This window comes from Hemibagrus wyckioides, linkage group LG26, assembly GCF_019097595.1.
Source record: "Hemibagrus wyckioides isolate EC202008001 linkage group LG26, SWU_Hwy_1.0, whole genome shotgun sequence".
Lineage (NCBI taxonomy): Eukaryota > Metazoa > Chordata > Actinopteri > Siluriformes > Bagridae > Hemibagrus > Hemibagrus wyckioides.
The window spans coordinates 13,741,299-13,756,416 of NC_080735.1; the positions used below are offsets into that span (position 1 = coordinate 13,741,299).

Genomic DNA, 15,118 nt, shown 5'->3' on the forward strand with positions numbered 1-15,118 from the left:
TAGAACAATACTGGAGATTTCAAAACTATGAAATAACACACATGGACTTAAGTAATCCATATGTAACGACAACAGAAAAACAGTCAGTTGTTATTTTAAGACACGAAGGTCAGGTGTTCTGGAATAGTTCTCGCAAGAACAGTATTGTCAAGTGCATTTACAAAACCCATCAAGCACCATGATGAAACTGGCTCACATGAAGACCATCCCAGTAAAGCAAGACCAAAACTGACCTCTGCTGCAGAGGAGAAGTTCATTTAGAGTCACCAGCCTCAGAAATCACCAATTAACAGCACCTCAGATTAGAGGCGTTATGAAGGCTTTACAGAGCATCAGTAGCAGACATATCTCAATATCAACTGTTCAAAGGACATTATTGTGTATTTCGGCCGCCTTCAGCATTGTTTTACAATGTAGAAAGAAATAAACATCAGGAAAGACCATGGGATTAGAAGGTGTGTCCAAACCTTTGACTGGTAGTGTAGATGATGATGATGATGATGCAGCCCGAAATAATAAACAGATTCGTTTATATTTCAAGCTTCGATGAGCAGGACAAAAGAAATGGAGACTTGCCTTGGTTTGTAGTTTATTTGATTTGACAGTCCACATACTGACACTGAATCAATGTGTAATTTGCACAAAATAATCTGGATCTCATGTGAGCAAAAATGCCTGAACTGAACCTAGGATGTCTATAACCGTGCTATCTGGGAGGTTTTCCATTTCATTTACACTGACTTGAGACTTTACTGCCGTTTCATAGTAAATATCTAACTGAAGCACGGAGCATTCTTCCTTGAATTACTAAATGACGTATACCAGACACAGTGATAGAAATTAACATAGAGATCAGAAGATTTCCCGGTCCCCCAAACAATAAGGAAGCTATATTGTACGTAAAACACTTTAATCTGTCACTTGTTTATTTTTAGGATACAGTGCAATAAATTTGCTTATCATGTATGTAATAAACGTTATCTGGCACAGCGGAAAAAAAGGTCTGATGATTTAAAATACAACCAAAGTGCAATGAAATGCTAAATGACCACATGCTGTAGCAATGATGTGTGAAATTTACTGTCATGTGTTTGCTGAACTGCCCAGAGTGTGAAAAATGAATGTAGAAACCATTCCGCTTCTGATGTGCAACTCCACGTCTCATGGCTTTTTCAGAAATAGTTCAGAATCTTGTGATTTCTAATCACATCTTCTTTTTTTTTCCATGTGAAACTTCATTTATTAATCAATATGGGGGAAAAAATGTTTGATTGGAATATGATTAGGTGCTTGATTTCAGATAACAGTATAGTATTCTGCATTGAAAAGCCCTTTATGAGAGACACACAGTCAATACTTAGCAACAATTAAAACAACTTATATAACAGCATATACACAGCTTTATAAAGTTTTCCAGCAGATCACACACAGAGCTTCGCGTGTTTTTCTCTATACGTACCAACCTACCCTAATATCACTTCTTCACTTAATTACAACGAATAAGATAAGCTTGAGAAAGTTTGTATGTTTCAACCTCCTATAGATTTGAGCTTTCACAACTCTAAATCAGAGATACACAGCAGTTACATGTACTGTCCACAAGGAGGCGTAAAAAACCTTAACACTACAGTATGAGCTGTCTGAAATGACAGAAAGGTGAAATTTCTTGGACATCTGATCTTAGGAAGTCTAATCGTCTAAATCGGATATGACCCCGTGGTCTAATTTAATAAAAATAAAAAATAACCAATAAACATTGAGAGGGGGAAAAAGAAATCTAATATGCTTGATTCAGTTTATCATCAGCGAGGTGTAAAATACATTCACATGAATCTTTGGTTTTGAAATCTTTAATTTCTTGCAACTTTTGAAACGCTGTAGCCTGAAGAACACTCTCCATGGATGTATGGAGCATGGTTGCCTAACTGGTCTCTGTCGGCTCAGTGGTTCTCAACTGGTGGGTTGCAAGCAGGCAAGTTTGAGAAGAACATCATAGGATTTATGTTTACATCTCAAAACAGAGACATGATATTTATTAATATCTGACTTGTATTAGAAATGTATTTACCTGAATTAAAAAAGCACACCTGTAGACACTGCTGTTTTCACAACATGGCCTCCAAACCTAAGCATCACAATATTAAGTGTCTTATTATTATTATTATTATTATTATTATTATTATTATTTTAACAGCAAATCTGGATATTTGGGCGTCATTCTTTTTAAAGACATCTCGGAAGATCTCTGTAAAAACAAAATACTGAGAAGGAGAAACTGAGGTCTCTGTGGAACTCCAGCCTATAAACAAAAAGACAAAAAACAACAACAACAACAACAACAAAAATCATGTGGGACATTAATATTTAATACGCTCTCGTTTATTCAATTCAGAAAGCCTCCGCGTATTTATTGCATTAGGCATGTGGCTTTAGTGTGATCACCGAAGGGAGGGGTTGTGTTCGTTTACATGTAGTGAGTTCTAAAACACCCAGCTTCACTAAGTTCTCTCAAAATCATTGACTGCATCTTTAAAATTAGAAAATAAAAGTATGAAGCCTGCCTAGCTCCCAGGAACAGCTTTTGTATTAGTACAGAAATGATTATTAGGACCCAACAGCATAGTAATGACAGATTAATTAAGCCTGATGACAATATTATTATTAGTATTGTTCTTCTTATTATAATATTATTATTATTAGTAGTCGTAGTAGTAATGCCAAGGCAAATGATGTTGTTAACTATATGAATATTAAGATATTAGCACTATGTACTAATCTTTAGAAATGGAGTGTTCTAGTATTTCTGGGTCAAATTTTAATCTTAGCTTCATAAATCTTGGTATATTTCAATTTGTCTCCTGTTTTAGAGCATAAGGAGTACAGCCTTTTACTGCAGAATTCATAATGTGCAATAAATTAGAAGGATTTAAAATTTGCATTTGGTTTGAGACTTGAAATAAGGACAAATATTGGACCTGAGGTAAGTCCAGGTGAGAACCACTGGGATACCAGTCTTTGTAGTGTACAGCTGTGTGTGTGTGTGTGTGTGTGTGTGTGTGTGTGTGTGCGTACTAATTGTGGCTAGGTATATGTGCATGTCATCTATGTGAGTATGCGTGTGTATGTGTGAGGGCAATCATTAACATGAGCAGCCATTCTGGCTGGTAGGGGGCGTGTCCTCTAGGCTGGGTCCTTTGTGATTGGCCAGCGGGCTTGGCTGTCCATCCATGCTCTCGTTCATCTTGTCACAGATGATATCAACAAGCCGCTCGAAAACCTGCTTTACATTGATGTTGTCTTTTGCACTCGCCTCAAAGAACTGGAATCCTGGAACACACACGCACACACACACGCACAGAGGTGTATATCAGAATGCAGTTCAGATGAATGAAGGTCTTTTGTCTCCCTCTTTCTTTAGAAAACTGAAGCATAGTAAAAGATATTATTTCAACGTCACACATCTTTCGATGATGGTGTTAGGAATATCTTATGAATCATTGTTGAATAAACCTAAAACTCCTCTTGGCTTAGACTCTCGCCTCGTCATCAGTATTTTCTTTCTTAGTCATGGAGCATAACCACTCCTTTGCCAAACAGAGCTCCGCAATGCAGGCAAATAAAATAAAAAAAATAAAAAAAAACCCACAGAGACAGAGAGAGACAGGGAGGGAGAGAGAGGGAGAGAAAGAATGAAGGGAAGAGAGAGGGAGGGTGTTTCGGTATATGAAGGCATAGTATTGATGTTATTGATATGTAAAATTCTTATTGAAGCCCTTTCTTTGTTGGTGTATGAATCTCACCTAACTCATTAGCTAGTCTCTGTCCATCTTCCGTGGCCACCAGCCTGTCGTCCTCCAGGTCGCATTTGTTTCCGACCAGAATAACTTGAGCATTGTCCCACGAGTATGTCTTAATCTGAGTTGCCCTGAGACACAAGCACACACATGTAAAATGAATTAAATATAAAAATGATATGTTTCTCAGTATTCTATATATACATTTGTAAAACAGCTGACTTTTCCAGCTGTTTCAGGTTGTGTTTCAACACAGCATCTACAGTGTGCATTGTGCAATATGCCGGATTAGTGTCGTATTATTATAGGTGTTGATCTTTTTGAGCCACTCCCAATTCAGTGGTTCAGACAAAGAGTCCATGCATCTTTTATTTACATTTACATTTAACATTTACATTTATGGGATTTGGCAGACGCCCTTATCCAGAGCCACGTACAAAAGAGCTTTAAAGTCTGTGAATGAATACATCAACACTAGGTTACAGCCTTAGGATACCATCAGCCTAAAAACTCTGTTGGGAGGAATTATAGCACAGTTTCATTTGGACTTGACTGCTACAGAGGCCACGCCTCCTTCTGTGGATCCAACAGATGATATGGCCAAAAGTGTGTGGTCACCTGATCATCAGCCGGAATCCTATCTCAGGGACAAGACAGGGGGACAACCCATTGAAGGGGACACTCATACACACATTCTATTATTCACACACTATGGACAACTTAGGGATGCCCTAAAGCCCCAGAAGCACAGGAAGAACACATAAACTCCTTGCACACAGGACAAAGGAGGGAATCAAGGTGCAAGGCAACCTTGCTATCCACCAAGCCGCCATGCCCAACCCCTCTTTTTCAAAACCAGGGTCATTACTAAGGTGTTTGTCCTCCCTCTACACTTCTGTGAAGGTTCTCCACCAGATTTTGGAGTGTGGCTGTGGGGATCTGCCCATTAGTGAAGTCAGGGGTGGAGACAGCATTTTAATTCACCCCAAAGGTGTTCAGTGAGCTTGAGGTCAGGGCTCACACTTAAGTATTTCTACTCCAACATTTGCAACCCATGTCTTCATGGAGCTTACTTTGTATGCTGGGACAGGTTCGGCCCTCTTAGTTTCAGTAATTTCCAATGGAAATCTTAGCGACATTCTAGACAATTCTGTGTGGGATTAGGTGTGATGATCAGGTGTCTACATGCTTTTGGCCATATAGTGTAATAATTAAATTAGTGGTTGTAATGAGATCACATGAATGCACTCACCAGTCCTGTACAGCATAGAAAGACTCCTGGTTGGTGATGTCATACATCAGCAGGAAGCCCATGGCTCCTCTGTAGTAGGCTGTGGTGATGGTACGATATCTCTCCTGACCTGCAGTGTCCTATAAATCACCAACACACAAACTCAACTGAAGACAAGTTTGATGTGTACTATAATCTGAAATAGGTTTAAACTTAAGAGTAAGCGATACTGTTTATATATGTATGTTATTTCAGGCATGTTATGGCCCCCTTTTTTAAAAAAAACAAAAACAAGGTGACCTAATTTCTAAGGAGGGAAAACCAGAGAAAAATGTTGTAAGCAAAGTACTGAAACAAAGAGCAAACCTCTTAAAATGATTCTGTGTAATTGAAGGTATAATCAGGGATTTTAGCAGGCTACAAGACTTCCCTTCAGAGGTTCACTCCAAAGCCATGCCCTCAAACCACCTGAACGCTAGCGTGAGAGAAAATGCTTTCTAAACTACAGGGAAACATAATTGACAGGTACATTATATTGTTAAAAGTTTTTAGGACACCCCTACAAATCATTGAATTCAGGTGTTGTTTTTCAAGGGTATCAAGACATTTTGGACAATTTCATGCTCCCAACTTTGTGGGAACAGTTTGGGGATGACCCCTTCCTGTTCCAACATGACTGCACACCCATGCACAAAGCAAGGTCCATAAAAACATGGATGAGTGAGTTTGGTGTGGAGGAACTTGAGTTGAGTCCTGACCTCAACCTGATAGAACACCTTTGGGATGAATTAGAGCGGAGACTGTGAACCAGGTCAAAACTGGGACGTCTGCCTTTACATGCACATGAACTTAATATGGAGTTGTCCCGCTCTTTACAGCCATAACAGCTTCAAATCTTCTGGGAAGGCTTTCCACAAGGTTTAGGAGGAGGTTTATGGGAATTTTTGACCATATCTCTAGAAGTGCATTTGTGAGGTCAGGTACTGATGTTGGATGAGAAGGTCTGGCTCGCAGTCTCCGCTCTAATTCATCCCAAAGGTGTTCTATCAGGTTGAGGTCAGGACTCTGCCAAGTTGCTCCACACCAAACTCACTCATCCATGTCTTTATGGACCTTGCTTTGTGCAGTCATGTTGGAACAGGAAGGGGTCATCCCCAAAGCATGAAATTGTCCAAAATGTCTTGGTATGCTGAAGCATTAAGAGTTCCTTTCTTTGGAACTAAGGAGCCAAGCGCAACCCCTGAATTCAATGATTTGGAGGGGTGTCCCAAAACTTTTGGCAATATAGTGTATGTAGAGATGCCTCCTTGTCCAGATTGGTATGTATGTTGTATGTTTTGTACTTGATAGTTTTTATAAAACCTGAAATGCTGCAGAGATATAGGCTATATTTTTCTCTGAGCAGAGAGTTTCTTTAGAGCTGCTGGGAAATGAGGATAACTTATTACAAATATTATAAAGTGGTCCCACTTAATAGACACTGACCGCACCTTTAAACCAAATGATGTGACACTAGCTTTGTTACTGCACTAAAAAAACATGCTATTGGGTTTTGTGGCTATCATAGAGTTTGTTGTTTTAGAGGAACAACTTTAACAACTGTAGATTGAGAGGGTAAAATGTATTTTTCAAACCATTCTACCCCAGACATAAACTCTGCAGCTTATCAGGTCACACTGATTGTTTTGGCTAAAGAAGCCAAAGGAGAAATGAGCAGACTGAAATGAATGTTCGAATCAGCAGACTTTCCTACCAGAGAACAGCAGTACATGAACATGTGGGCATTGAACATGTGGGCATTGCCAAAATTAACTTTCATAGATACTGGTATTTTTAAATAGATCACTTTTGGTATTTTATATGGTATAAAACATAGATGATATTTTGCATAGATATTTTAATTGATTAATGTTTGTCAATTTTGTAATAGTAAACCCTGGAAAAGAAAAGAAACTTGTACTTATTGCATCTTACACCGATGGTCTCTTTACCCATATCTTGAGACAAATATAAGTTGTGTTTATTTGTCACATATACATTACTGCACAGTGAAATTCTTTCTTCACATATCCCATCCCTGGGGATTGGGGTCAGACAGCAGGGTCAGCCATGATGCAGCACCCCTGGAGATTGGGGATCCCTGGGGTTGGGGTCAGAGCCCAGGGTCAGCCATGATGCAGCACCCCTGGAGCAGGGTGGGTTGAGGGCCTTGCTCAAGGGCCCAATAGTGGCAGTTTGGTGGTGCTGAGGCTTGAACCCCGATCTTCCAGTCAACAACCCAGAGCCATAACCACGTGCGCTACCACCACCCCCATTTAGCACATTTTAGGATAATAATCTTTTCCCTCACTTCTTATAAAATGAGTGTCACATTTTTGTATCTTCTCTAACTTCTGTAAAGTTTGGAATCAAAGTGTGTCAATTCCCCCCCCATGTTGCTTCATGATGGAACATTTTTAACTTAGTATTTTCTAACAGTGCAAACACACTCCAGAAGAGCAGCAACTGTAGCACTCTGGTAACCAGGCAACTCTTAATTAGTATATTGTAAAGCTGTAGACCTTGAATATGGCGGGTGTGTGTGTGTGTGTTTGTGTGCATGTGTGTGTGATTGGAAAAGCGCTAATGGGTGGCTAACAGACAAAAGACCACTATCTCCTTCTTTCAACAGAGATAAGCTCGACCAGCTGTTTATACACACACACACACACACACACACACAGTCACACAAGGTAACCCAGCAGACTTACCAAAAACTTGATGTCTAGGATTCGTCGCATCAGTGTGTATTCATGTGTATTTAGGCGACATATATAAAGGCAACATGTTACTGTCTCTAGCTACACACGTTAACAATAAATAAAGAATACTTTTAACATGGGTAATGTGAAAGTTTGGCGAAATATATAAATTTACACAATTTTCTATTCCACCTAAAGGTAGTCAATCAGCGAGGGTACGTTTGGTCTTGTTTTGTGTTGAGCTACAAGGCTAATACTTCACCCAAAGAGAAACTCTTTTCTGTAAATATCTGCCATGAGCTAAAACTACTTTTAAATGAAATTAAATTAAATTAAAATTTAAAAATACACACAAAAAAGAATGAACTAATTAACCTAAATGGTGATGTATTGTGATCTGGAAACACAAACAAAACTGAATTTAGCTGAATAGCATAACATTTCTGGCGGCCATCTCGGTGAACTTCCCTTACATGAAGTAATAAATATAGACTTTCACTCGGATTGGAGCAGTTCATCCTGTTCTGCTCTCTTCATTATACAATCTATACAGCTTGGTCATAGTTACATCCAATTTGTTTATCAGGAAAGGCTAACCGTGACTAAAATTGCTCCTATAACAGAAATACAATATGAAAACATTCATTCTAGATGTTCATTTAAATAAATTTGGCAAATTCTTTTTATTCGTACCTACACTATATATATATAGCTTTATACTATACGATTTATTTCAGTATTGTGGTGTAATGCTGTAGCATTAACTTCTTCAGCAATTTGAGCAACAGTAGTTCGTCTGTTGGATCGGATCACACGGTCCAGCCTTCTCTCCAGACCGTGCATCAATGAGCCTTGGCCGTTAATGTCCCTGTCGCCGGTTCACCACTGTTCCTTCCTTGGACCACTTTTGATAGATACTGACCACTGCAGACCGGGAACACCCCACAAGAGCTGCAGTTTTGGAGATGCTCTGATCCAGTGGTCTAGCCATCACAATTTGGCCCTTCGTCAAACTCCCTCAAATCCTTACGCTTGTCCATTTTTCCTGCTTCTAACACATCAACTTTGAGGACAAAATGTTCACTTGCTGCCTAATATATCCCACCCACTAACAGGTGCCATGATGAGGAGATCATCAGTGTTATTCACTTCACCTGTCAGTGCTCATAATGTTATGCCTGATAGATGTATTTAGAGAGAAAACAAATTTCCAGTACTTTCCATTAGCCTAGTAGGCTAATGTAGGAAGCAAACATCATACCCAGTGACTTTTTGCTACTTTTGATTCACTGTGTGGTGGCTAGTGGTTAGCTAGTGTGATAAATACTGTTATGTTAACATATTTTTCTCATACCCTGTGACTTTTTGCATAGCATATGAAATACCACACTAGATGTATTTGTATGGGATTAAGATTATTAATCATGTTACATATAGTGTAATGTGCAGTGTTTACTTTTTCCCACGATACTGCACAGAGTCAAGCCCAAGTCAAACTAAATTTTTTCCTTTAAAGAGTCTCCTCCCTTAAGTAAACCAGAAAGCAGAGACACACGAGCACACCTCGTGTGAGTAAGCCAAAAGAGATACATACAACTTCACCTCCCTGTAAGATCTTGATTATATTTAATCACTGTAGTCACACATGAGCTCATATCATTAGGAAGCTTTTAAATGTTACTCAGTCCCTGAAGACACACTCTTCCAATTTTCTGGATTCTCCACACCCACATAATTGGTGATGTCTGAGTAATATGCGCATCCTTTCTCGATTATTTTTTAAGCTGTCTTTTTGGAGTTTTGTATGTTGTCCCACCTCCCAAAAACAGGCCAGTATGTGGACTGGTAGCTCTAAATTGCTGCTAGAGAAAGAGAGGGGGGGTGTAAATGGTGTCTTGCACTAGACTGGTTTCCTCGCTATGTACACAGTTTTCCCAGGACAAATTTTGGATCTTCCGTAAGCTTGACCAGAATAATGCAGTCATTAAAGAATGAATGAATGAATTAATTAATGAATGAACAATTATTTTCCCTTGGCTGTTTTCACAGTCTGTAAATTTGTCACTTGTGGATATGCTAATGCTTTTGTAATGGACTGTCCATTTAAAAAAAATTTCAGTAGGAGATTAGCATAGCTAATACCGATTCATTTATGAACATCATGTTTCCTGCAACCAGATTGGTCGCCATCTGAAGGCTGATTATAGCCTGATTTACGGTGCTGCGTCCCAGATTTTACACCGTGTGGTGTCTAGTGATTAGCTAGTGTAATAAATACTGTTATGCTAACATTGTGTTTCTCATATCTTTTGAAAGATCGCAGGAGTGTAATTAATTTAACCACGACAGTAGGCGTTTATCTCAGCGCTGGCTCTCTGCCTATTTCCAGAAAAGTACTGCTTACTTAAAGTAATGTCGATGTTTCTGCAAGCATGACTCTGCACTTTACAATGCACTGCCAGAAAGGCCACTGTAGGCTAGTTTTCACTCAACAGCTCAAGGCTGTCTCGCTGTTTTCTTTAATCAGACACACCAGGTTTCCTTCCTGCTGCACAGAACTGCTGTGGGCAAGATATGCTCTTTCAAGCTGTGAATGAACACACGGGACATTTGATTGCTAGCTAGTTATATAACTAATTTTGTAATGCTAGGCTATAACAGCCTGCAAGCTGGCTCCCTGACATCCCCAAGCTAGTCAATTTAGCCAACTAATAAGCTAGCATTAGCTTTTCCAGTCCATCTTGCTGTGAATAAGTGAACAGGCTCTATACCAGTAAATATCATGCTGTAATTTCATGTAAACAAAAAATTTACCACAGGCAATAAATTAGCTCTCACATCTGAATGTAATGCTACCTGAAGCCTAAACAGCACATTAGCTCTTAAAAACTTCGAACATTTAATGGTCCTTCAAAGATATTTAAATGAGTGTTAAATCGCTTCTTAAAGAAAATCGTGAAAGATAATTAGCTATGTATGCTGTTTGTGAAGTATTTGTGCTTTTATAACACTGCTAAATTGCACTAAACCGCATTAAAGGCAAGAAGCAAAAACAACACAGAGAAACCCCTTTATATATTGTGAGATCACAGTAGCAATGAAAATGTAATAGATCTGAGAGAATGGAGAATGAATTTGAGTGACAAATAGTTAAACAACTGTGTAGTAGCCTAAAAATCTTCCATACAGCATGATACTACACAGAATAGTATACACTGAAAAGGCATAACATTATGACCACCTGCCTAATATTTTGTTGGTCCCCCTTTTGCTGCCAAAACAGCCCTGACCCATCATGCACTGTGTATTCTGACACCTTTCTATCAGAACCAGCATTAACTTCTTCAGCAATTTGAGCAACAGTAGCTCGTCTGTTGGATCGGATCACACGGGCCAGCCTTTGCTCCCCAAGATGCATCAGTGAGCCTTGGCCGCCCATGACCCTGTCACCAGTTCACCACTGTTCCTTCCTTGGACAACTTTTGATAGATACTGACCTGGTCTGTTAGCTCAGACCACACGGGCCAGCCTTCACTTCCCATGTGCATCACACCTTGGCCACCCATGACCATGTCGCCGGTTCACCACTGTTCCTTCCTTGGACCACTTTTGATAGATACTGACCACTGCAGACCAGGAACACCCCACAAGAGCTGCAGTTTTGGAGATGCTCTGATCCAGTCGTCTAGCCATCACAATTTGGCCCTTCATCAATCTCACTCAAATCCTTACGCTTGTCCATTTTTCCTGCTTCTAACACATCAACTTTGAGGACAAAATGTTCACTTGCTGCCAAATATATCCCACCCACTAACAGGTGCCATGATGAGGAGATCATCAGTGTTATTCACTTCACCTCTCAGTGGTCATAATATTATGGCTGATCGGTGTACAGTAGGCAACATATACCTCAGTGTCCATCTTCCCAACACATTTCACATAACGGATAATTAATTATCAAGCCCTAATGAGTGGATCATTTACCACATTTTTCTGTGTTTATATGTTACAGATTGCAAAGAAAGTGACCGAGAGCTTTTACGGATAATTTACTACACTGATGAAGCAAAGGCAATACTCACACACACTAAATACGCTAAATAATTCATTGACCTCAGAATACCAATTTTCCTTCTGTGTATTGATTACATTAGCGATTCAGCACACACATACGGACAGGACAGGCCAGTAAGGATTTTTACTGCCAGAAGCACTATCGTGTCCAGCCCAGACAGTTTGCAGAGGTTTTTTTTTTCCCCAAGAAGTGACACTGTTTGTCTCTGAAGCTGTTTCATGTAAGTAGAGAGTCTGGCTAAACCTAGCTAAATGATTATTCCCCTAAAATATGCATAGTCACCTCCATCCTAGTGTTTTTCACACACACTAATAACAGAATCAGTGTGTTATAGAGTTAATGATTTATAACGACTTGTCTCATTTTGTGAAGCCCAAAATAAAACACAGACATCATACAAGTTGTTTATTTCCGTGAAGACAATGTGAGAGCAACCATAGTGCATTTTATCCCGTAGTGTGCATGCGTGAGTGAAAGTGGCTCAACACTTTCAGTTAATGACAGCTGGTTTGGGGGAAGGGGGAGATGAAACATGAGCTGATGTTATTGGTTGGAAATGTATATCTATCTATATGGAGATGGAGTCGAAAGCAAAAGTCATTCCATTTTGTATTACTTGTTTAGGTGATTGATACTGATGAAATGTGCACAAAATGAGCAGGCTGGCATGAGGTCCAATGGTAATGCATCATTTATAACAGAATCAGGCTACACCAAAACACTCTGCATCATCCCAGTTCTTCATTAGCCAAGAAATTAAATTTTGACTCATTTCATTTCAGTACAACCCATACAGCAAACCTACAAAATCAAAATCAGCCCTATATTCAGTACAAATTGCATCATTGTAAGAAACCCCAGATGTGTGTGTCTCTTCTGTAATATGATGTGCATCTCAGTGTGCGGTTAGTGATGTGAAAGATGTCCTACTGGTTTAATATAACACAATTTGGCACAGTCTCAATGTGATACAATATACTGTATATGTCAGTGTGTGTAAACTGTTTAAATTGTGAGGAAAAAAGTATGAGATTTTAGAAGTGGAAAGCCACGCCTCCTACACTGGGAATGACAGAAACAAAGGCCATGCCTACTTAGACATATACAGACACAGTAACCACACCTCCTTAACTGGGACTTAAAGATAGAGAGGCCACACCTCCTTAACTAGGACTTAAAGATAGAGAGGCCACACCTCCTCCACTGGCACTGAGACACAGGCCACACCTCCTTAACTGGCACTGAGACACAGGCCACACCTCCTTAACTAGGACTTAAAGATAGAGAGGCCACACCTCCTCCACTGGCACTGAGACACAGGCCACACCTCCTCCACTGGCACTGAGACACAGGTCACACCTCCTTAACTAGGACTTAAAGATAGAGAGACCACACCTCCTCCACTGGCACTGAGACACAGGCCACACCTCCTCCACTGGCACTGAGACACAGGCCACACCTCCTTAACTGGGACTTAAAGATAGAGAGGCCACACCTCCTTAACTAGGACTTAAAGATAGAGAGGCCACACCTCCTCCACTGGCACTGAGACACAGGCCACACCTCCTTAACTGGGACTTAAAGATAGAGAGGCCACACCTCCTCCACTGGCACTGAGACACAGGCCACACCTCCTCCACTGGCACTGAGACACAGGCCACACCTCCTTAACTAGGACTTAAAGATAGAGAGGCCACACCTCCTCCACTGGCACTGAGACACAGGCCACACCTCCTCCACTGGCACTGAGACACAGGTCACACCTCCTTCACTGGCACTGAGACACAGGCCACACCTCTTCCACTGGCACTGAGACACAGGCCACACCTCCTTCACTGGCACTCAGACACAGGCCACACCTCCTCCACTGGCACTGAGACACAGGCCACACCTCTTCCACTGGCACTGAGACACAGGCCACACCTCCTCCACTGGCACTGAGACACAGGTCACACCTCCTTCACTGGCACTGAGACACAGGCCACACCTCCTCCACTGGCACTGAGACACAGGCCACACCTCCTTCACTGGCACTCAGACACAGGCCACACCTCCTCCACTGGCACTGAGACACAGGCCACACCTCTTCCACTGGCACTAAGACACAGGCCACACCTCCTTCACTGGCATTGCGACACAGGTCACACCTCCTTCACTGGGACTGACTGACACAGAGGCCATGCCCCTTTTAATAGAACTGACAGTGAAGAAAGTGAGAAATCAAGCAAAGAAAAGGACAATGCCAATGGAAACTAAAAGGCATAAAAAAACAGTAGACGAGTTATAAAAGATCTTGGTGTGTGCTATTAGACTTTACATGCAGAGATGCTTCATCACAGAACAGCTACTAAAAAACCACACTGAAACAGATTTGAAACTGTAGAGATTGATGCTGTACCTCTACCAAGAAAATGTAGGCAATAAATCATACCATTCCCACTTACCCAGATCTGGAGTTTGATGCGTTTCTCATTGCGGTACACAGTTTTGACTTTGAAGTCGATGCCAACGGTGCTGACGAATGCTGAGGTGAACGAGTCATCTGCATAGCGGAACAGGAAGCTGGTCTTTCCTACGCTGCTGTTACCAATGATAAGTAGTTTAAACATGTAGTCAAAGTTCTGGTCAGCCGCATCCTTCTGCACCTGCGTCTGCCGGGGGTCACTCGCTGATGCCATCTACAAGACCAGAGGCCAGTGGATTTAGGTAAAGAAGCATCAAGAACATAAGGAAGGTATAGCTTAAGAACATTTGAAGTAGTTTTACTAGTAACAATGTTGTATATACAATGATATCATACACCCTCCCCCAATAAAGAAAGTTTCTATTCATCCTTACTATAACAATAGTTTTTTTTGGCTAGATGGGAATATGAGAGATTTATATTCTGAGTATTTGTCAAACCTTAATCCCCTATATTGTTTTCTTTAGTGCACTTAGTCCAGTCCTGGAGGCACATTATTTACTCCACTATATGTATATGTATGGTATGACAATAAAAATTTCTTCACTTGTCTCAACTTGACATAAGCCACCCAGTGCTTCCTTTTTCTTTCCTTTTGCTGCTCATGTTTAATTTCATCTCACTCCTCTCTGTAATCTTCCTCTCCATCTTTTTGTCTTTTGTATTCCTCCCCAGCTTTCACTTGCTGTAATCCGAGATGCTGAGTATGTTTTTCCCTGATTGGCCTTGTTTCTACGAACACCAAATCAGCACAAACCATCCAGACCATAAGACAAACCAGCCAACGCAGCGTCAGCAAACACAGCCACCATC

General features: G+C 40.6%; 1 protein-coding gene across 3 annotated transcripts in view; it reads right to left on the bottom strand.

Moving 5' to 3' along the window:
• Positions 1 to 893: 893 nt before the first annotated feature.
• Positions 894 to 15,118, bottom strand: part of rab3da (RAB3D, member RAS oncogene family, a) — a 16,764-nt gene continuing 2,539 nt past the window's right edge. The window contains exons 2-6 of one of the 3 annotated variants that reach the window (XR_009203709.1): positions 14,286 to 14,519; positions 5,047 to 5,165; positions 3,801 to 3,925; positions 2,069 to 3,327; positions 894 to 1,954 (exon numbers count right to left, since the gene is read on the bottom strand). Coding sequence is in view for 2 of the 3 variants with exons in the window: in XM_058380954.1 (XP_058236937.1) it covers positions 3,140 to 3,327; positions 3,801 to 3,925; positions 5,047 to 5,165; positions 14,286 to 14,519 (666 nt within the window). In the remaining variant the exon portion in view is untranslated. Of the gene's footprint in view, positions 3,328 to 3,800; positions 3,926 to 5,046; positions 5,166 to 14,285; positions 14,520 to 15,118 lie in introns of all 3 variants that reach the window. The other 2 variants (XM_058380954.1, XM_058380956.1) reach the window with 2 other exon arrangements.